Source organism: Apodemus sylvaticus, chromosome 1 (genome assembly GCF_947179515.1).
Source record: "Apodemus sylvaticus chromosome 1, mApoSyl1.1, whole genome shotgun sequence".
Classification (NCBI taxonomy): Eukaryota; Metazoa; Chordata; class Mammalia; order Rodentia; family Muridae; genus Apodemus; species Apodemus sylvaticus.
The window spans coordinates 8,034,369-8,058,040 of record NC_067472.1 but is presented as its reverse complement, the minus strand read 5'-3'; the positions used below and the strand labels follow the sequence as shown (position 1 = coordinate 8,058,040).

Genomic DNA, 23,672 nt, shown 5'->3' with positions numbered 1-23,672 from the left:
CCTGGGCTGTATCCTCGGCACTGCCTAAAGCCAGGTACCATGGCCCACAGCTGAAATCGCAACACTATCAAGCCGGAAGCAAGACTATCAAAAGTTCAGCCATCCTCAGCTACATAGTGAGTTCTAGGCCAACCTGGGTTGTGTGAGACTATGTCTCAAAAAGGGGTGAGGAGCACACCATCTTCATCACCTTTCTCAGGCGTCACATCCAAAGTGCCAGTTTCCATGGCAAAAGCCATCTGCCTCAGCCATCTCCTTCAGTCACCGGAATATGCTGTCAGACCTTGAAGATTAGAACAACGGCACACAAGAGAGCAGTGTGTGTACTGAGGAGCAGGGGGCGGTGGGAAATGGACAGGTTCCTCCACAGCTGGTGGGAACAAGTAAACCACAGGACAATTGAGCATTACTGCAGAATCTTTACTGTGACATTGTTTACAGCAGATTTTTACTGTGACATTGTTTACAGCAGAGTTTACTATGGCATAGTTTACAGCAACAAAAACAAGCTATATGGAAACAATTTAGATATCTATCCTGGGGAGGTGGGCTGAGTGAAGGTGGTTGCAACAATACAATGGGATATTGTGTAGCCATTAGAGTATTGTATGGATACAATTGTATGGAATACTCACTGATGTGGAAGGATGTTCAGGATTGGTTACTGAGTGTGTGTGTGTGTGTGTGTGTGTGTGTGTGTGTGGTTGGGGTGGACAAATCTGTACAGTATGGTACATTTCATTTAAAAATTCCTTCTGCACATACACATACTGTGGGCCAGGGAAAGCATTCTTTTAGGCAGAACACAGATAGTGGATCTGTAATGCAGGGTCTAAAACACTGTGCATGTATAATGACAAGTGGTTTTTTTAAGGCTTTATTTTTACTTATATACATGCATGTCTCTCTGTGTATACCATTCCTGTGTAAATGCATTCTGAGGCAAGAAGGGACTAATTAGAACCGCTGGAACTGGAGTTCAGGAGGTTTAGTCACCTGACGTGAGTGCTGGGAACTGACCTCAGGTCCTCTGGAAGAGAAGCAGCAGTTTTTCCCCTGCTTTTTCCCCATTAGTTTATTTAACTTTACATCCTGATTGCTGTCCCCTCCTAGTCACCCCACTCACACAACCCACCCCCTGCTCCTCTGAGAGGGGGAGGCACCCCCTGAGTATTCTCCAACCCTGGTCCATCAAGTCTCTGCAAGGCTAGGTACATCCCCTCCCATTGAGCCAGAGGTTTGGGGTTTTGTTTGGACATATTTTAACTTTATCCTGGAAAAGTGAGCGAAGTACAAACTAAGGACCTTAGGTGGGAAAAGAGTTGAGTTTTTGTGTTCTGTCCAACAAAAATGTTAACCTGTACTAATTGGGATTTGGGTAATATTTTGTGTTGGGGGGACGGCGGGAGGGATGTGTGAATGGCTGTGCAGCCCGGGCTGCCCTGACACCTGCTCTCTTTAGCTCTGCCTCCAGGAACTAGGATCCAGGTGTGTGCCACCACATCAGGCTTAGGTAATTTTTATTATATTATTATTTTTTCATTTCATGATGCTTTGGCAGTTTTTAAAATGGTTTTTGTGGAACTGGTGGCAGTGGCGGTGGCGGTGGTGTGTTGGAAGCCATAGAACTCTGAGACCTCGAGAGAGGAAGGGAAGGAGAGGTCTCCAAGCTCCAGATGTTTCAGAATCTGGCCCACAGTCTCTCAGTGGTCCAAGCCCCAGCAACACCCCCTGATCTTTCTAGTTGCTTCTTTGGGAATATGCCAAATTGCCACGAATTGCCACGTCCTCTTCGCTGGGGTCATAGCTCCCTGGGGGATGGAGTAGGCAGGCTCCACATTGTGCTACTGGGCGGACCTTGGCTCTGCTTCATGGCCACCTCTTTTTTTTTTTTTTTTTTTTTTTTGGATAAGGCTATTAAGAAAAGAAGGAGGAAGAGAAGTAGGGTGGGGTGGGAAAGAGTGGAGAGGAGAAGACAATTGCTCCAGAGAGCTGTGTGTAGGGACCAGAGTTGGTGCCACTGAGCCAGTACACAGTGTGTCCAAGCGTCTGGACAGTTTCTAACAAGGATTCCACTCAAGTCTCTGAACTCTATCACTGTGTAAAACTGATACTCACTGCAGAGAATATGTCCTTCAGATTTTAACTTCTTATCTTTTCCCAGGCTAGCAGCATGTGGTAAAACACTCAGTGTGCCAGGCTGTGGCAAGGGCTACAGCTCACACGCAGTAAGGGCTGTGCTGTACTATATGGTAGGCTGTCGATGCTAGGTGGATTATATGTATAAACACGTTTTTAACTTACAATAATGTCAATTTACAAAGGAGAATATTAGGGTACAACTTAAGTGTAAGTCAGGGAAGCTGTGGGTGTAACACACACACACACACACACACCTTGGGCTCCATATAGTGGAGAATTGACATAGAAGAGAATTGACTACTGCAAATTGTCTTCTGATGACTACATGGGTGCTATGTAACACACATACACACACACACACATATGCACGCACACACACACATGTACATAATAGATAGATAGATAGATAGATAGATAGATAGATAGATAGATAATAAAACATGAGACAAATGTAGCTGCTCTAATTTATTTGCCTTTTGTGATGGCTGATCTTGGAGAAGAGGGAACCACAGTTACAGATTTGCTTCTAACTGACTGGCCTCCAAGCATGTCTGTGGGGCACTCTCTTGGTTGCTAAATGGTAAACGAGTCATCCCTAAGCAGGTAGTCCTGGGTTGTGTGAGAAAGCTGACTGAATGGGAACCCAAGCAAGAGAGAGCCAGTAAGCAGCACCCAGTAAGCAGCACCCAGTAAGCAGCACCCAGTAAGCAGCACCCAGTAAGCAGCACCCAGTAAGCAGCACCCAGTAAGCAGCACCCAGTAAGCAGCACCCAGTAAGCAGCACCCAGTGAGGAGCCAGGTTCCACTGCTCAGGAGCCTATGAACTGAAAGAAGCCCTCCCTTCCCAGGCTGCTTCTAGTCAGAAAGCAGCTAGCTAGGACATTTTTCATATCCATCTTAGAAAGCAAAATATTTATTGTCTTATTTAAAAATCTTGCTAGGGCCATTGCTAAGAAAATGTACATCACTGTGGGAGAATTGGTGTGCTTGCTATATTGCCTTTTCCGTCGGGTGTTCCTGTATTCGTTGCCGGTGTGTGAGGTGTGTGTAGTCCAGGTCTTGCACCTTCAGTTCTCATCCTGCGTCACGACTGGGCTCTCTCATTCACTCTGGGCTTTGTTATTGTTGTTTTCTTTTCACTTTCTGGAAGGCTCCTTGGGACTGTCTGTATAAACAACCATGTTGTGTAGAGACTGGATTCCTTTTATCTTGTCCTCTCTAGACGTATCCCTCTTGCCTCCCCTCCTTGCCTTACCGCGCTAGTGAGAATGTCTCGACGTGGCCTCAGATTTCAGAATAAAAGCATTAGCATGATGTCATTAGGTGTGGATTCTGGGAGATGCAGTTTGTCAAGTTGAGGAAGTTCTTGTTCTTCTGAAAGCTTTGTTTTGTTCTCATCATAAATGGGTACTGCATCTGCCAAATGTTTTTCTGAGTGTGTTGACAGGATCACATGGTCTTTCCCTTGGCTTATTAGCATTTTGTATCACGAGTTTTCAACCATTGAATCAACACTGCATCTCTGGATAAACCGCTCGGTTAGGCCATATGACTCATTTCACCGTGCCCAGTTTACACACTAACACCCCATAAAGGGCTCTCACATGCATGTACATGATCGGTGTTGGTGTGCAGATTTCTTTTTATGTGCTGCTTTTAGTATCAGTACCACCATCATAAACGAATTGAGAAGAGTTCTTTAGTTTCTGAGATTGTTTAGAGGTGGTATTAATTCTTCTTCATCTTAATATATATAATTTCATGTGTATGGGTATTTTGCTTACCTGTCTTTCTGTGTACTACACTCATATCTGGTGTCATGTCATCAGAGGCCAGAAGTGGCTTTCAGATCCCCTGGAACTGGAGTTACAGATGGTTTCGAGCCTCTGTGTGTGGTGGTGTGGGGACTCAGATGTTAGTCCTCTGGGAGAGCAGCCCATACTCTCACCTGGGCAGCCATCTTTCCAGCCCTGGTCTTCTTTAAAAGTTTTGTAAAATTCTATAGCGAGATTTTATTTCTTAGGCATGCCTTAATTAATTCAGTTCACACTTCAATTTGCTTAATAGTTGATGGGATATTTAAATTATTTCATATTGAGTGGCTTGTGGTTCCTCTATAAATGTCACGCAGTCCCTTTATCTTGTGGATGTCTTCAGGGCCTGAGTAATCGTCTCTGTTTCATCCCTGATGCTGATAATATGTGGGCCTCCTGCCTTTTCCATTTGTCAACCTTGCTAGAGATTTGTCAATTTTATTGACCATTTCAGAGAAACAGCTCCTCTATTTCATTAAATTTTTTTCTCCACTTTTTTTTTTGTTCGTTTTATGTTTTGTCAGTTTCTGGCTTTGTTTCTCTTTTCTTCTTGCTCTGAATTTATTTTTGCCTTGCTTTTCCTGGGTTCTCAAAGAGTAAGCTTAGATTGCTGACTTAGGATTTTCCTGATGTGCTCATGTGAGCTGTCTTTTCCTCTCCCTGTTGCTTTGGCCTTTCTCTCCGCATTCTGACACATTATATTTTAATTTAATTCAGCTCGACACCTTGTTGGTTTCCTTGGTAGCTTCCCTCTCCAGGCCTGGATTACACAGGTGGTGTTTGGTTGGTAAGTATTAGAAGACTTCCACTGTGTTTCTGTTAATGCCTTCTAGCTAGAGTCCATGATAGCTGGAGAACAGACTCTAGGATCTCCATAATTTTCTTTCTGTTCAGTCCCAGGACACAATCTACATCAATATACGTTCTGTGACCCCTTGAAAGCACGTAGATCATGTTGACTGGTGGTGATTTTCAGTTCTTCTGGGAGAGTCACCAGTCTAGTTCTTAGTGAGTTACTGAGACAGGGTCATCAAAAACGACACAGTCTCCCAACTACAATGAAGGGTTTCTGTGTTGCTCTTCCCAGTTGGCTTCCCACAATTTTCAGATATGCTGCTGAGAAGCATTAATTTGGAATCACTGCCTCTTCGTCTATTAGCTCTTATTGTTGGGGTGTTTTACTCTTTCCTTGGTGGTGGCTTCTTTCTTATTGTTTGGCTTTTGGATTTTTTCCTCTTTTCTAAAGTCTATTTTGCCTGATATTTAATAGCCATATCTACTTTCTTTTATTAATGTTCACATAATATGTCTATTAAAATACTATTATCCACCACTTAAACAAAATGTGTTTCTTGTAGACAGCAGTATGGTTATTTTTTGATAATTTATTGAGTGTATTAGAAAGCAGCAGCTGCCTGGATGGTGGCTGTAACACAGCCGAAGAGCCAGTTATGGTTTTGATCTACTTTGCCAATCTCTGTTAAGCGACCGGTAAATTAGACCAAACATTGGTACATCATGCTTCTGTCCAATGTTTTTAATTTTGCTTCCGCTTTTCCCTTTTCCCGGTTCCCCAGAGGTTGCTTTAGAAGTCTAGCTCAGTCTCTTCTGCACTATTCCTGTTTTAGATGCTGTCACACTCGCTGGGCAACATCCGTGCCACGGCATGATTTGTAGGTCAGAAGACTTGCTGGCCTCAGTCCTTCTACCACAGGGTGACAGGGCCTCTCAGGCTCGGTGACTCCCACCCCTCCCCAGCCCTGTCTGGCATTTGGAGCGTATGTCTGTACAGACTCTTAAGACGTTTCTAGGATTATTATATAAACATTAACAGTCTAGTGATATAATTTTATCAGTTTATATATGAGTGCCCGCACTTCTCCCTCTCTTCCTCTCTGTCTCTCTGTTGGTCTGTCTCTTTCTCTGTCTCTTTTTTTCTTTGTCTCTGTCTCTCCCTCTCTCTCTGTTCATTCATAAGTATCTTAGCCATTCCCTTCTGTATTTAAAGCTGCGCCAGGTTGCCTGCTAATGTTTACTTTTGACATGAAACATAATTTAGAAAGTTCTGGAGAACAAGACCCTTGCGTATTGATCTACATTGTTTTCTCTTGCTGTGTCTGGAGCCTTGGGTCTCCTTTAAGGTTTTTTTTTTCTTCCCCCTTTTTACATTGAAAAAACTTTAAAGGTCAGTCTTGGGTGTGGCTACTGGTGACAGGGTCTTTGAAGTTTTTTGTTTTTTTTTTTTTAAAGTCTGGGACTGTTTTGATATTTCCCTTAATACAGACTGATGTTTTCACTGAGGATTCGAGTCTCAGGCAACCTTTCAGCACTTGAGAAAGATTGTGTCCTTTCTCTCTGACCCCCAGTGGGTTTGGATAACAAGTAAATTGTCATTGGATTTATTTTCCCACACAGGTGAAGCACCAGTGTTCTTTGGCAGCTGTCTGGGTGTTTTCTTTTGTGTTTACATTTTTAGAACTTTAATTGTAGAGGTGTTGCAGATCTCTGCATGTGATCTGTGCACGAGATCTCTGCATGAGATGTCTGCACGAGGCCTGTGGGGCTTCACATTCGTTATCATTATCAGATATATTTTTGCTTTTTTTCTCTTTATTTGATAAATTTTTTATTTACATTTCAAATGATTTCCCCTTTTCATCCCCCCCCACTCCCAAAAGTCACATAAGCCCCCTTCCCTCCCCCTGTTCTCCCACCCACCCCTTCCCACTTCCCTGTTCTGGTTTTGCCTTATACTGCTACACTGAGTCTTTCCAGAACCAGGGGCCACTCCTCCGTTCTTCTTGTACCTCATTTGATGTGTGGATTATGTTTTGGGTATTCCAGTTTTCCAGGCTAATATCCACTTATTAGTGAGTGCATACCATGACTGATCTTTTGAGACTGGGTTACCTCACTTAGTATGATGTTCTCCAGCTCCATCCATTTGCCTAAGAATTTCATGAATTCATTGTTTCTAATGGCTGAATAGTACTCCATTGCATATATATACCACATTTTTTGCATCCACTCTTCTGTTGAGGGATACCTGGGTTCTTTCCAGCTTCTGGCTATTATAAATAGGGCTGCTATGAACATAGTGGAGCATATATCCTTATTACATGCTGGGGAATCCTCTGGGTATAAATGGTGCTGGTTCAACTGGAGGTCAGCATGCAAAAGAATTCGAATCGATCCATCCTTGTCTCCTTATACTAAGTTCAACTCCAAATGGATCAAGGACCTCCACATAAAGCCAGACACTCTGAAGCTAATAGAAAAGAAACTGGGGAAGACCCGTGAGAACATCGGTACATGGGGAAAGTTCCTGAACAGAACACCAATAGCGTATGCGCGAAGATCAAGAATTGACAAATGGGACCTCATAAAATTACAAAGTTTCTGTAAAGCAAAGGACACCATCAAAAGGACAAATTGGCAACCAACAAATTGGGAAAAGATCTTCACCAACCCTACATCAGATAGAAGGCTAATATCCAATATATACAAAGAACTCAAGAAGTTAGACCCCAGAAAACCAAATAACCCTATTTTAAAAAATGGGGTACAGAGTTAAACAAAGAATTCTCACCTGAAGAACTTCGCGGAGAAACATCTTAAAAAATGCTCAACTTCATTAGTCAACAGGGAAATGCAAATCAAAACAACCCTGAGATTTCACCTTACACCAGTCAGAATGGCTAAGATTAAAAACTCAGGAGACAGCAGGTGTTGGTGAGGATGTGGAGAAAGAGGAACACTCCTCCACTGCTGGTGGGGTTGCAAATTGGTACAACCACTCTGGAAAGCAGTCTGGCGGTTCCTCAGAAAACTGGGCATGACACTTCCGAAAGATCCTGCTATACCACTCCTGGGCATATACCCAGAGGATTCCTCAGATATATATTTTAAAAAAGGAACTTAAAAGAAGAAGAAAGGTCTATTTAGGCAGATGTTTCGAGCGGCAGACCTCAGCGATGGCAGCGAAGGAATGGTGGGGCACTGCGGTCTTGGTAGAAGCTTGTGGTGGCTGCTTGCATGCATCTCAGCTGCCCGGGAAGCAGAGGATGAGGCTAGTCCAGTCTATAAACCGCGAGACCTACCCCAAGGAGATGTACTTCCAACCACTGCCTCGTCTTCCAAAACTTGCACCGCTCCCTAAGACAGACAGCACGCCAGCTGGGGACCCAGTATGTAAACCCGTGAGCCTGTGGGGGACATTCTACATCCAAAGCAGAGCAGAGATCATTCAGCAGAAGCCGCTGCCTCGTTCGCCCCTTCTTCTTCAGGTTTATTTTATTCTGTGAATTAAGTGTGTCTGTGTGAGAGTGTGCGCACATCAGGGCAGGGACACACAGGGCCCTAAAGAAGGTGTTTGGCTCCTCTGGAGCTGAAGTTACAGGCACTTGTGAGCCACCTGATGGGAGGACTAGGAACTGAACTCAGGACCTCTGCAAGAGCAGGAAGTGTTCCTAACCACTGGGCCATCTTTCCACCCCCCATCGACCTTACTTTTCGAGACGAGGCCTCTCAGCGAACCTGGAACTTACCGATTTGGCAAGACTTGCGTGCTGGCAAGCCCCAAGGATGCTTCTGTTTCTGACTCCCTGGTACCACAGCCGGGGTTTTATGCTGGTCCTTATGTGTGCTTGTAAAGCAAGCAGGCACTCATCGGGCCACTGCTCAGCTCCTGTCTTTGTTTCTTCAGGTAGTTTTGAAACCCCACCCCTCTCTAGCCCCACCCTCTCTAGCCCCACCCATCTCTAGCCCCACCCTTTCTAGCCCCACCCATCTCTAGCCCCACCCCTCTCTAGCCCCACCCCTCTCTATCCTTGTGCTTGTGAAACTCTGATAACAGTTTTTCAGTCATTTTCCCCCATAGTTCAGTTTAGGTAATTTCAACTGTTTCTATTCTCGGCCCACCGGTCCTCTCTCGGACCCATCCACCCCATCCCATCTTTGGGTAGTCCCACCCCCACCCCACCCCATAGTGCATGTCGGCCCATCCACAGAATTTTCTCTGTTGGTTATTGTGCCTTCCATTTCAAAAACTTCCATTTGGCCCTCTGTGTTTCCTACTTCTTTACTGAGACTATTTTTTTTTCATGTGATTCCGACAATGACACACCTTTTCTTATGGCTATTTCCTTTTGTCTGGGGATTGACATCTGTTTTTAAAACTGACAGATAAAAGTTGGATGTACCATGGACACGTATGTTCTGCTCAATGACAAAGTGAAATAACTTCTGCGGCAAGGACACGGGCTCTAATCTTAGCGATTCCCAAGTATACACTACATTGTCATTAACTATAATTCCTGTATTGTACAACAGAGCTCTCAAACTCCTCCTTTCTAACTGAAATTTTGATTATTTGGCCAACATCTTCTCTAGGCCTCCATCCCTCTCTACATCTGTGGTCTCCCATCCCCTTGGGTCAAGATCTTCCTGTTCTTGGATCAAATGATTTTTTTATACTGATACTTGGGCACCTGCCTATTATATTCTAAAGTCTTAGGTCTTATTTAAAACTGCCATTTCAAATAGTTTTTTTCTGATTGCAAGAAGTGGGAAGGAAATGCTTTGTTTCTGCAAAGCAAAGAGTTCAGGTTCCCTTGCCGGCCTCCATTGACATCTGGAGAAGATACTCTGTTAGACTGCAAAAGAGAATCCCCCTGTGTGGGAGACAACTTCCCAGTGTGGGAGAAAACCCCCTTGGTGGACAAGAAGGTGTTGCAGAAAACCCTCCCTGTGTAGGAGAGAAAGCACTGTACCCTCTGCTAGCTGCTTGGAAAGGCGTTTGTTACCCAGGCTTGAAATGCCCCATCTTGCGGGCCCATGGTAGCACACACCTATAAATCCCAGTACTCAACAGGCAGAGGCAGGTGGATCTCTAAATTGGAGGCCAGCCTGGTCTGCAGAGGGAGTTCTGGGACTATCTCGAAGAAAAGAGAGGGGGGAAAGAAAGAAAGAAAAGAAAGAGAAAGGAAGGAAGGAAGGAAGAAAGGAAGGAAGGAAGGAAGAAAGAAAGAAAGAAAGAAAGAAAGAAAGAAAGAAAGAAAGAAAGAAAGAAAGAAAGAAAGAAAGAAAGAAAGAAAAGAAAGAAGAGAAGGAAGGAAGGAAGGAAGGAAGGAAGAGAAATATGTCTTGTGTCACCAGTCTCCTTTGTGTGCGAGTGCGAGAGCATGTGTGTATTCGTGTCCATGAGTAAAGCAGGAGTGCATGTGACGTTCCCATGACTACTTCAGATATTGGTTCTTGCCTTTTACCCTACTTTCAGACAGGGTCTCTTGTCTTGTTTTTCGCCATGTGCACCAGCTTAGCTGCCTCTAAAGATTCCTGGTGTCCTCTGGCCTCGCATCTCATCCCTCTGCGTGGGCTCTGGGAACAGCGAGTGTTTTACCCACTGAGCCATCTCCCCAGACCACGCTTGATGGGCCTGGCTCCGTATTCTGTCTTCTCTGACATGCTTCTAGTACAGGTGTTGGTAGGAGTTAGCGGTTTGTGTGGCGAAGGGACTGGACCACAGGCTGCAGGAAAGTGGCTGTTGCCTCAGAGCTTTCTGTCTTGGTAGGCCATGCCCGCCCAGCTCATTTGGCTTATTTTGGTCTATAATTCCCGGTGTGTCTGGCAGGCTAACTTCTTTACATCCATGACTAGGATCCAGAAAGTGAAACCAAAGTACAGCTCCCTGACCAGGCTGCAGTTTTCCTGTCCTTTCTGAGAAGTCTTATGCATGTTTTTACAGGTGATATGCAAGGCTGAAAGAACAGGTGTTTATCTTACATCCCTCAAATAGTTTTTTCCTCTGTTTTTGTTTACCTTTTAAGCAAAGCACACTCACACTAGAGTGCCATTAATGCCAGTTTTTAGGCCAACTCACTGATGCCTCTAAGTTCTAGAAGTCTCTTGCTAAGAGAATATCTCCAGGAGATATTTTGAGTCAGTCTTTCCAGAGGTCTAAATAGTTTGAGGACTCTTTCTGGGTAAGTCTGTAATCACAGTAAAATTAACCCCACGAGATGGTATTAATTGATCGTTCAGAGGAGAAGACAGCTTTCCACTCACAATGGTTGCCTGCAAAGTTCTGGCGTGACCAGCTGCAGGGGGCCTCTGTCACCCATGCCAAACCTCTCAGCAGTGGCTGACACTGTACCCCAAATTAGTTATCTACAACCCCCTCTTCATCTAGGTTTGACCTTGTAGAGATACAAGTTAAATTCCTGTTGGGTTTCTCTTATCGAAGTTGAATCAGAAACAAACCTCTGGGTATTGTCAATCAAGGAAGGGTTTCCTTAGAGCCAGGGTTCTCACGGTTTTCCTGTACAGCTTCAAAGAGAGCTGGTTTTGTCTCTCGTACTGACGGAGACAGGCTTTTCCTCAGAATATCCCAGGAAGAGTGTTAGTGACCCTTGTTAAGCAGCAGTGACCCTCCATTGGAAAGCATCCTAATCAAATAACTCTCTTCATCAGAGGTGGGAGGCAGGTGTTTCTCCTGTTCTGAACTCTGTTCTGGTGTTGGGGTAGGGGGCAGGGCACTGGAAACCCACCGAGGACTTTCCCATTGGTTCCTAGTTTGTCCTAAGTTTCATACTCATATTGAACAAACATGAGTGAAATGGTTCCTGTTGCAACCAGACAAAATATGGTCTTTTACTGCACTATCCCCTCTGCCCTTTGGGGATTTGGGGGAGGGTTGGGGTTGGGGGGGGAGGGTTGGTGGAGACAGATGGCCAACGCAATTATCACTAGAAAAACAGGTTTGTCCTTCAAAAAATGACAACAGCAGTGGGCTCTCAATGGCAGGTGAAATTTGAAAAAGGATTAGGAGAGGATTACTAACAGAAAAGGAACAGGTGCGTCCAGGGTGCCAGGGTGATGGGGGAGGGGCTTCAGCTTTTGAATGACACTTTCAAATAGCCCTTTCATATCTCAGTTCCATTTGTACCGGGGCATTTGACAATGGTCAGTATTGGTGGGCCTCGGGTCATAGATCGTTAAATAAATTGGGACAAACAGCAGGATGACTATGGAAACTTAGCCTCCTTTCTCTGGAGAGAAAACGAAACCTGAAGATGGTGTGTGGTACACACCACTTAGCAAGACAGATGTTCACATATATCTGAAGAGAAGCAGGAAACCCACAATTCTCAAAGAGCTCCACCCTGTGCGAGCCCTGCTGTTCCATCTCAGAAGCCTGGGAACAGGTGGAAAATGCAGCTTGCTTTTCCAGGGGCGGCTGTGGAGTCGAGGCCAGAATTTCCACAGGTGAGTGGCTCCCAGATTTGTGAATGGAGTTGCTCATCTGGCCTGACCCGGAGCAGCACAATGACCTAGTTAAGCCATAACCGGTTACCGACCAGCTCACACCTCGAGCTGCTGGGCCCTTTGCTTTATTCTGTGAGAAGCCCCGATTTAACAGATGTGGCCCCATCGACTTGTTTTCTCCTTAGAGCCCTAAAGGTAGACCCTAAACTCCTGTCTTGTGTTCTGCAGAGGGGCTCTCTCTGAGGCGATAGGCCATGGCCACACCCATAGGGAGCAACAACCTTAACCTCCATTTGTAAAGGGGCTTCCAGGAAAGTTGGGCACAGAAACGATAGCAAGCACTTCCTGAATGCCTCGACGACGGAGAGCCCTGAGGTAAGCAGTTCATAGATGGAATCACATTTGATGTATCAGGGTCGAGAAAGGTTTTGGGGATGTGCAGATGCTTCAGTGGACAAAGAACTCACCATCCAAGCACAAAGACCTGAGTTCAGATACCCAGAGCTCATGGAAAGCTAGGTGAAGGGGCGCTCTTCTGTAAGTAAGGAGAAAAGTAGAGACAGGATCCCAAGAAGCTTCAGGGTCTGCTAACCTGGCATACAAAGTCTGGCTCTCGCCAGGCGGTGGTGGTGCATGCCTTTAATCCCAGCACTTGGGAGGCAGAGGCAGGCAGATTTCTGAGTTTGAAGCCAGCCTGGTCTACAGAGTGAGTTCCAGGACAGCCCAAGCTACACAGAGAAACCCTGTCTCAAAAAAACAAGCAAACAACAACAATAAACAAACAAACAAACAAAAGAGTGATGCTCCTTGTGGAGGAGGGGCTGGAATCCTTTAAACATTGCATGGATCTCAGCTTTTACAAGCACAGCTATCTCCTTCTCGAGCCCCAGGCTTCATGTATGCTGCCAACGACACCGCCAGCTTGAATTACAGCGCCCTTAAAACATACGGATTCAGAGTGGTGGTATAGACCTATAATCCTGGGAATTAGTGCTGGGAAGAGAGGAGAACTGAGAATTCGATGCTGGGCCAGGCGGTGGTGGCACACGCCTGTAATCCCAGCACTCTGGGAGGCAGAGGCAGGCAGATTTCTGAGTTTCGAGGCCAGCCTGGTCTACAGAGTTCCAGGACAGCCAGGGCTATACAGAGAAACCCTGTCTCGGAAAAAAAAAAAAAAAAAAAGAATTCGATGCTGAGACTGGAGAGATGGCTCAGCAGTTAAGAGCGTTGACTGCTCTTCCAAAGGTCCTGAGTTCAAATCCCAACAACCACATGGTGGCTCACAACCATTGGTAATGAGATCTGATGCCCTCTTCTGGGGTGTCTGAAGACAGCTACAGTGTACTTACATATAATAAATGAACAAATCTTAAAAAAAAAAAAGAAAAAAGAAAGAATTTGATGCCAGTCTGTGCTACATGGTGAAAACCTATTTCTTTATTCTGCACTTAAAGGTGTTCATATACAAAGGATGTAAGGCTAAAACTCACAATACAAGGAGACATTTTGCATACATCCATTCAATGTTATTTTAGTGTAAGGTGTACTGTTTAAACATCTTAGTTCTTGCAGGATGATGAAGAGAGACCCCAGAAATCGAGAAGATTGTCAATCCTAGCCTCTCTACCTTTGGAACTTTCTACCCAGTTCATCTGTAATAATCATGAAAATAAATGTCCCAAGTGTGGAGCAGACTCCTGCCTCTGTATGCCAGCATAATGTTTGTTATTGCCATGTGCCTGCCTGTCTGGGATGGCTGTTTTCAGAGTGTAGTTATACAGGAATAACTCTGATTATGCTCCTGACTTTTGCAGGTAGGTTATAATTTCTGACAGTTGTTTTGACGTGACTTGTTGGCAAGGCACACGTACCTGTGAGATGCTTGGGCCTTTGTGCACGATTTTTCTTAATTTAACTGTTCTGAGGCCCAGGGTGTGGCTCAGTACTGGGGCATTTGTTCAGAGCATGTGAGGCCCTGAGTTCAGTCACCAGCACAGGAAAAACAAACAAAAAACCCAAAAAGCTATGTTTACCTTTTCAGCCCTGTCATGCATTATGTCTTTGTAACGCTGAGGCAGATGGAAGGTATAATGAAATCTGCCTGACTAGCATGGAAGCATGCAAATGGTCAGCCAAAGTAAGAAGGCCGGAAGGGGAAACACGGAGAAACCCTTCCTCATTCTCGTTTATTCCTACAATATCTGGGAGAACACAGCAGCAGGTCATGTGAATCCAACTCTACATCTGACTTGGGGTTTTCTTTTCAGCTGTCAGAGGGACACAGGAGACAAGAGACCTGTCTTCACACACCTGCGTGTGTCATGTGTATAGTCCCTGTGCGAGGCTAAGAGATGAGTCCTGTAGGGGCAGGAGGTCTGTCCATTTGCTCGATGTTGTGTCCTCTTTCCCTAAAATGGGTGTGGCCCAGGGAAGACTCAGTGTCTTCTGGTGGCACGAATTAGTGTGTATGCAGAGTGCACGCTGATGAACCTGTCATCCTAGGTAAACAGTCTGACTTCTGAGCTCAGTAGCTTTGTTACCCATGAGCACTGTGCTCTGAGAACAGTGTGCACAATTTTGGGGCCTTAAGAAAAAAAAACCAGGAGATGGGGAGAGAGGGGGAGAAAAGGAAGAGGGAGGAGGGAAAAGAGATAAGATCGAGGAAGAAGAGGAAGAGGGTGAGGAGGAGGCCACTATGGCTTCTTACAGGGGGAGGGTGATGGCTTATGCCTGCAATCCCAGCACTTGGGAAGCTGAGGCAGGAGGATTATAACAAATTTGAGGCCAGACCAGGCCAGTCTAGATTACAGACTAAGACCCCATCTCCAACACAAAGACACACACACACACACACACCCTGTAAACAGTTTGTTCGGGACTCTCCACAGCAGGTTCCAGTGTGAGAGGCCGATTTTCCAATCTGCAGCCCCCGTGGCTCATGGCCCAGGCCTTGAGCAGCAGTGTATCGAAGACTTCTCCCACCGTAGTCTTTCAAGAAGCAGAGGGGAGGGCCTATATCGCAGCTCTTCCGGATGCTCTGACCGGAGGCTCACAGGTCACAGGTCCTGGAGTGCAGTGTCTGAGGCCAGCCTTGGTAGCTCACAGAGCCTCTCTTGAAATAATAGAGTAAAAGAGGGTTGAGGATACATCCGTGGGAGAGAGCATTTACTTAGCACGCATGCCACTCACTCTAGGTTCAGGTCCCTGAGAAAACAAAATGAAAATAGATGAGGAACAGGCTTTTCCAGAGCTAAGGTAGATCGGGGCTAAGATGCCAGCTTCTGTGCTTCTGTCCAGAACTTTGCCAGCTCTGTGTGGCCACCCTGTTCTTCTCTCTTTCAAAACTTGGTGGGCAGTGACATTCCAGGCTGTAATTAACGAACATGGGGAATGTGGGGAGTGGTGTGTGAAGTTGTCTAAGGAAGCCCTGCACCTCAAGTAAGGACAGAGACACCCCAGGGGGCAACACTGTCCACAACCACATGGGGTGCCCTGGAAAAGCCAGCCTGGACCCTGGAAGACCCAGCTCAGACCCTGGAAGAGCCGGCTCGGACCCTGGGCTCTAACTCTTGCTCCCACCACTTTGGTTTATTTTTCCTGAGCTGTCCAGGACTCTCACTCAACCTGATACCACCCCGGCGTGTGCGCTAAGGTGTCAGGTTCCACTCTTCCTAGTTCTCCCTTTTCACAAGGTGTCTTAGTCAGGGTTTCTATTCTTGCACAAACATCAAGAAGCAAGTTGGGGAGGAAAGGGTTTATTGAGCTTACACTTTCAAGTTGCAGTTCATCACTAAAGGAAGTCAAGACTGGAACTCAAGCTGGTCAGGAAGCAGGAGCTGATGCAGAGGCCATGGAGGGATGTTTCTTACTGGCTTGCTTCCCCTGGTTTGCTCAGCCTGCTCTCTTATAGAACCCAAGAATACCAGCCCAGAGATGGTACCACCCACAAGGGGCCCTCCCCCCTTGATCACTAATTGAGAAAATGCCCCACAGTTGGATCTCATGGAGGCACTTCCCCAACTGAAACTCCTTTCTCTGTGATAACTCCAGCCTATGTCAAGTTGACACAAGAAACTAGCCAGTACACAAGGCAAACATGGCTCTGTCCGTTTCATAGACGAAGACAGAAAGACTCTGAAAGGTTGAATGACTTGTGCAAGGTCACATAGCTGATGACTAGGAAAAAGAGAGCCCCATTCTACCTGCTTCCACTTCCAGATACCTACATTGATCATTCAGTCTTTGTTAGTATAGGCATTTGTTATTTTCTGCACAGGCCCCTCTTTAATTGCAAAGACCTCTAGAAAGAATCATGTTCAAGCTAATTCCATCACTGCAAAAACCTAGAATCTCTTAGAGAAATCATTTTTATATGTATGTCTGTGCCTGTCCATGCGTGTGCAGGTAGGAGCATGTATGCATACATGTGCCTGTGCATGGACAGTCCAGAAGACAACCCTGAGTGTCACCTTCAGAAAGGCCATCTATGTCCTTTGAAACAGATCTCTCTTTGACTTGACCAGTTAGATTAGACAAGATCACTCAGATCTGCACCTCCCTACCACTGGGACTACAAGTGCGTACCACCATAGCTGGCATCTTTATGGGTGCTGGGGCCTAACAGAGCACCTGTTATTATGGACAGTATCTCTAGCTGGTTTGCCTTTCCGGCTAGAATCCAGGTGGGCCACCATACCCACCCAGCATGGTATGTGGGTTCCGGGAGTATTAACTCCAGTCCTGAATAAAATCTTTAAAATATGAAATGTTAATAGCCAGGTATATCCCTTTAATCCCAGCACTCAGGAGATAGAGGTGAGAATCTGTGAGTTCGAAGCCAGCATGGTGTTCATAGTAAGTTCAAAGACAGCCAGGGAAACTGAGACTCTGCCTCAATGCCTCCCCTCAAAATATAAGTATTAAATAACTTGGGAGACACCTAGAATGTGGAGATATGGGAAAGGCTCAATGTGGTCCCCAATTTGCCCTAGGCCATGTCTTGATTGCCTGGTAATTAGGAAAAAACCGACCTTCGCCATCAGGGCATCTTACTAGAGGAATCCCATCTTGTCCCCAGATCTGCTATACAACTGCAGAGACAGGACAGCAGAGAGTCTGTGCCTTTTGGTAAGGGGACCTCGTCCGTCTGGCTTCTCCACAAAGGCAGCGTTTACGTATTTAAACTTCAGTGTGAGTGGCGCAGACTGCCAATGCCTCTTCTCGCCACATTGGAGCAGCAAAGCCGTTCTGGCCAGGCAGGAGAGCACATCCATTCCTAGGAGCACCAGGACCAAGCAAGGCCCTGCTTGAGGTGGATCATGTTCTGTACTTAAGGTCAGGGGCCGCAGGGCCAGAGGATAGACGTACCTTTCTTGCCCTTTGACGAGCTCATAGGATTCTGGTGAACCCTGTAAGCACTGGACATTGGGTAGAAGGCCCTCAGAACTTGGCTGAGGCAAGGAGAAAAAGGAGAGCAGACATGACACCCATCGTAGGGGCAGGTGACACCAAGTGAGCTTTCTTGTAGGGCAAAAGCAAATTACCCTCTGCCCAGGTCTCTGCCCATAGCTGAGTGCACGTGTGGTGTGCTGTGAGATTCGGGAGTATGTCACAGGCGTGGTCCGTCAGCCCTTCTAGAGCAGTAGAGGATGCAGGGACTCACATAGTCCCCTTCCTGTCCTGCCTATGCATTCCAGTCCCTAACCCTCTGTTCCATGAAGTCCTCTTGACAGTCGCAGGCGAGATGAAGACTGCGAGAGAGGAGGCGATGGCTCAGCTCCCTGCCAGGTGATTCATCGTCAACGGCAACGAGGGACACAGGTGACACAACTGGACAGAAGCCTGAGTACAAAGACCACAGGGCAAAGAGCAGGGAGGGGACTGGAGACATTCTATCAACATACAAGGAAAAGCCAGAGGGGGAGTGGCAGCCTTCGGCAGCAAGTCAGGGAAGGAAGAGAGGACAATGATGAGGGAGGAAGAACGGGGTTCAAGAGTCCAAAAAAGCCCAAGTGGTCCACGACAGAGGCGGAGCATCCGCGCGGCAATGTGAGGTGGAGAGTCTCCGGGCAGTCCTTCCAGCACCTTCTCAGTAATTAACCGGGCTCTGTGTACATGAAGGCATAATTACAGGCAAAACAGCTCCTTTGAAGTAAGAGCGTAGACTGTCTAGGGGAAGAGGGAAAAATAGAGAACAATCTCACTTTAATATGTAAATGAGGTTGATGGAAACACACCACCAAACAAATAAATAAGCCCAACAAACAGGCTGTTGGGAAAGCAAGACCCAGGCTGAGCAGCCCCCTCGCGCCCCCACACCCTCCACCCCCCACACCCCACCCCCACCCCACCCCTGCGGCCAACCAGAGGGTCCTAGTTGGCCTCATTAGAAGGTTCTGCTTTCCTTCCCCAGTTCGCACACCTTCCTATCAGGATGGCTGCTTCCATGTCCCCTACCTGTTCTCTGCAGATATTCTCAGCAAGTTTCCAAAGAGGCCTGTTTACTTCTGGAATCAAAGCCCGAGAGAGAGGAGGGGTTCCAAAGGGCTTGAATGCTTCCTCCTGGGAAGCAAGGCTAATCAGGAATGGAGCTGAGCTTGTAACCCCGCATCCTGGATGCCTGTCCTGTGGTATAACCCCTGAAGTACCACTCTTTCTGCAGGGGCCAAACTTTATTAGAGAATCTGTTAATTGGGGGGTGAAAGGGGGAGGGGAGAGAGAGAGCGAGAGCGAGAGCGAGAGGGAGAGCAAGGCGATGCTAATATGATTTAACACTTGATAGGCTCTGAAAAAAAATAAGGAAGGGACTTGAGGCTTTAGCCTGGCACATTCATTGTTCACAAACATGCTACCAAAATGAATATATGCAGCTAGACTTCATGCAAGACGCTGGGGGCACAATCGCAAAAAGATTCCGTGAAACAAAAAGGCACTTCTCCTGCCTCCACTGTGTCTCTTGTGGTGCCATTGTCTGATGCTGAGAACTCACATAATAACAAAAAACAATGCCCCTTCCACGGGGGTGGGGGCGGGGGGGGGCTTGATTTGGCACCAGCAGTGGTGTTTTCCATGGGAGTGATGGTGGGGGCCGCGGCCGACTGTGGGAATACTGCGAATCTGCACTTTATGGTAGATTTTCTTAAAGCCATCGTTTATTTTGGCTTTGGTCTGATCCCTGGCCCAGCTTGAAGAGTCCCAGTGGGTTCCCTGAAGCTCGCAGACCTCTGAGAGATGGAACGGGGATAAATAAATAATTACAAAACACCCTTTCCCTAGTTCAGTGCTCATGGGTGGGGTGTGTCTGTCTCAGCGGGTGTGTACACACACACACACACACACACATGTGGTTTGCAGTACTGTGTGTATGCGACCCGTTCCATCATTAAAGAATTAAAGAGAAACTCTGGGTTAGCTACTAGCTGGCTCTGTCTCACAGTTCCCTCCCATTTGGGGCACAGGAGACCAGAGCTGTTTCAAAAAGTATCAGTTTTTGCAAAATGGCATTGAGAAAAAAAAAGCTTGTTGGAAATTGTGCCTACACAAGGCTTTCCTCCTTAGATGTTTGTAGATATTAAACAGGAACCAGTTCAGAGCCAGGGGGTTCTTAGAGAAACAAGGAGGAAATGGAAGAGGAGCCTTTAGCTCACGGGGTTCAGAAGGTCCTCGCTTTACTCTGGCAAAGAGTGGGGAGATGAGCCGTGCAAAGTCTGTCATCAGGTGAAAAAGCAAGCAAAGAATAAGTGGACAATTGCTCCGTTCTGATCCAAAATGCAAATGCATTTATTTTATTTTTGTTCCTGTTATATTTAACAGTTCCAGTTCATATTTAAGTCTCCCCCCCCCCAAGTGTGTGTATGTGCAGTACACACACACATTTGTGATATAGACACACACATGCTTAGTGTGTGTGTGTGTGTTGGTGTTGGTTTGGTTTTGTCATTTAAAGACAGGGTCTCTCTGTGTAGCCCTAACTGTCCTGGAACTCACTCTGTAGACCAGGCTGGCCTCGAACCCAGAGATCTGTTGCCTCTTCCTCCCAAGTGCTGGGACTAACGCCCTGTGCCACCACCACCTGGCAACACATGCATACTTGTGCCATGACACGACTGTGGAGATGAGGCAGCTTGTGTGAAAGGTTTCTTTCCTTCCATGGTGTGGATTCCAAGGATTGGTGACCTCATTGGGCTTGGTCGCAAGTGCCTTTACCTGCCGAACCATTTCACCAGAGCATACATCTTAAAAGATTTATCTCACTTTATGTATATGTGAATGTGTACATGAATGTATATGTGAATGTATATATGTGTACGATATGTGTGCCGGTGCTGACGGAGGCAGTGTTGGGCCCGTGGGAACTGGAGTTATGTGCACTTGTGAACTAGTGGTCTGATGCAGATGCTAAGCTGAACTTGGGCCCTCTGCAAGATCAGCACGTGCTCTTAGCTGCGGGCTGTCTCTCTAGCCCCTGGCCTATATTTCTAATTCATTTATGAACTTTTGTTTTTGGGTGTTTTACCTACACGCATGTCTGTCTGTACACGTGTGCCTGGTGCCTGCAGAGGTCAGAAGGGGGTGTCTGGTCCCCTGGAACTCCAGTTACAGACGGTTGTGAGCTGGGGATTGGAGCTGGGTGCTGTGAAGGAGCACCCAGGGTTCGTAACCTCTGCGCTGCCTCTTCTCCTATTTATTTTTAAACGTGTGCATGTGTCCCTGGGATGAACCCAGGGCTTTGTGCATGCTGGGCAGGTAAGTTGTTCTATCACCGTGTTATATTCACAGCCTAGTTTATAATATTTTTCTTACAGGCTCTATGTGGGGGGAGGTGTATACACATGCCACTGTAAATGTTAAAGAGCATTTTGCAAAGAAAATATTTTTTTTTATTAACAAAGTTTCCATTTTCAGTCTTTGTGACAAATGCATAGGGAAGTGTCTCTGGGATGGTAAGGACACGGCACAACTCCAGGGGGCAGCACTCCCCGTTTAAGTGACTCCCCTGAAGAACAAGTCCAGGTCCCTATGAGGTGAAAATCTGGGTAGATTCATTTCAGAACTGTTTTCCAGTGAGGAGCAGAAAAGTCTCATTTACCTCATTCATTGTGACTTAGAGTCAAGTTACAGCAAAAGGGACCTGGGTTCCAACTGAAAAAGATCTCACAAAGGGGTTGCCCGAGTAGCCCCGTGTGAAAACGCTTGCCCAGCAGGCACAAAGCTTTGATCTTCAGGAAGAAAACAAAACAAAAATTCTTAATATGTTCCAAGTTGTTGTAGGTATAGCTCACCCAAGCATCTTCTCAGAGGCTTCAGGGATGTGGACATTCTGGCCAGGGAGGGTTAGAGGATTTGACTTGTTCAGTCTGCTTGTAGTGGGTCGAGCACTCTAAGCCTCCTTTACCATAATCTCAGCTATCCAGGTGTCTCCCACACTCCGGTGGCTCCCACGGCAGCAGTGAAACTGTGTTGAGGGAGTAGGCATAAAGGCCCGCGGTGGTGTGGGAGTGGGGAGTGGGAGTGGGGACTGTCCGGCTGGAAGAAGGGAAGAGGAGGTTCCTAGACTGCCACTTCTATCCAGGGGGCACTCTGTCACGAAATGGGGGAGGCAGTTGTAGAGACACCCTGCTGTGAGCTTTGCACAGCTGGACAGAGAGTGTGGAGAAGCTCGCGTCTCCTCCCCCTTCCTGGAAAATAACTTTGCATTTGAAGGGTAGCAATGGAGTGGGTAAATCTGTAACCCGGACACTGTTGCCTGGAGACTTCCTCTGCCTGTGTGAAGGTACACACAGGTGTGTGTGCCGTGTGTGTGTGTGTGTGTGTGTGTGTGTGTGAGCGCGTGCGCGCACGCGAAAATGTTCATGTGTAAAATGTTTGTGTTGGGAGGAGTTTCTAGTTATATGTGATGTTTCGATTCTTCCTGTCAGAATTGGGCTTTTATTGTTTGATTTTGAAATAAGGTCTTAATATTTGGCTCAGGCCTTGAATTTGGCTTTTATTTATTTTTTAAAAAAAAAAAGCCTAGCAGCTATCATTTATTGGGGACCTACTATGTGCCAGGCATTGTGCTGAATTATTTTTCTGTAAAGAAAAATTGTTTTTATCCAGGTCCACCTAGAGATATCCGAGTTAATTTTTTTTGTTTGTTTGTATTAAAGCACAGTGCTGTCTATGCAGCTAGGATTTGCGGAGAGGCGGGGAAAGGTGCTGGGATAGGCAGGGGGCGGGCCCTGCCTCTCTAGCCGCCACCATTTATTTTGACCGGTCAGATGGCGACAGGCTCGCACTAGGACCCAGGCGCCACAGCGCCTCCGTCTGTCCTGTAGGTTCATTCAATCTCCCATACACACAGACCCACACAGCGAGAGCGACACACACTCACACTCACAACCGCACGCAGCAAGGCTCGGGAAGTCAGGCCGGCTCCTTGTCCCGGTGCCTCGGTGACTCCAGCAGGCCGGATCTCCCAGGGGGCCTGCAGCTCGGCCGGCTGCGCAGCCCCGGACCAGGAGCAGCTCGGCGGACCCCCGTGCCTCCTCCATGGGCAAACGCGGGCGGCCGCGCAAGGAGGCGCGCTGCGAGGGCTCGGGGCCGGTCCCCGTCGCGCCCCCGGCCATGCCTCCGGCCGCGGCCGCGCCCCAGCCCCCGGCGCAGCCCGAGGAGCCGGCGGGGGCCAAGCCCCGGTGCCCCTTCTCGGACATTTTCAACACCAGCGAGAACTCGATGGAGAAGCACATCAACACTTTTTTGCAGAACGTGCAGATTCTGCTCGAGGCAGCCAGCTACCTGGAGCAGATCGAGAAAGAAAACAAAAGTAAGTTTGGGGACCCCGGCTGCTCGCCTGCGCCCAGCTCTTTCTTTCTCACCCCCTTGTGCGACCCCTGTCGCTTGCTCGGCTCGCACCCCCCCCCCCCCCGCAACACACACACACACACACACACACGCTTACCCTCAGCAGTAAAGCCGATGACACCGGAGAAAGGACACGCACGCACGCACAAAGCTGCTAAAGATGTAACAAAGACAGCGAAGGGGAGAGGGAGCCTGTCGGTGCCTTGGTCTGTCGGTCTCCAGCAGGCCCGGAGGACGGCCTGGCCGAGGAGTGGGGCAGTGTTGTTGTTTGCTGACAACTGGGCTGAGAGGCTGCGGGCTCGTCTCTCCGAGATCGCCTTTCTTCCCTTTTTTTTTTCCCCCTTCTTTTTCTTTCCGGAGCCGTCTCCGGCAGACAAGTGTTTTGGTTTGGTTTTTGTTTTGGGGGTTTGTTTTTTTTCTTTTTGTCGCTTGTTCCAAGGTTGGGTGGGGATTAGAAGCTGAAAGTTGGAAACCGTAAGCAGAGCTCAGGGCTTCCAGAAAGAAAACACAGACACATTACAACAATAACAACCACCGCCACCGAACAGCTCTCCACGCCGTGGTCTCCGACTGGCTCTTCCTGCCTACTTCGTTTGTCCTCCCTTCCCA

General features: G+C 47.1%; 1 protein-coding gene across 1 annotated transcript in view; it reads left to right on the top strand.

Annotated features, from left to right (window-relative positions):
* The first annotated feature begins 22,498 nt into the window (after window positions 1–22,498).
* Window positions 22,499–23,672, top strand: part of Mxi1 (MAX interactor 1, dimerization protein) — a 61,156-nt gene continuing 59,982 nt past the window's right edge. Inside the window, exon 1 of the mRNA XM_052183762.1 lies at window positions 22,499–23,025. Coding sequence (XP_052039722.1) covers window positions 22,752–23,025 — 274 coding nt within the window. The 5' untranslated portion in view covers window positions 22,499–22,751. The remainder of the gene's footprint in view (window positions 23,026–23,672) is intronic.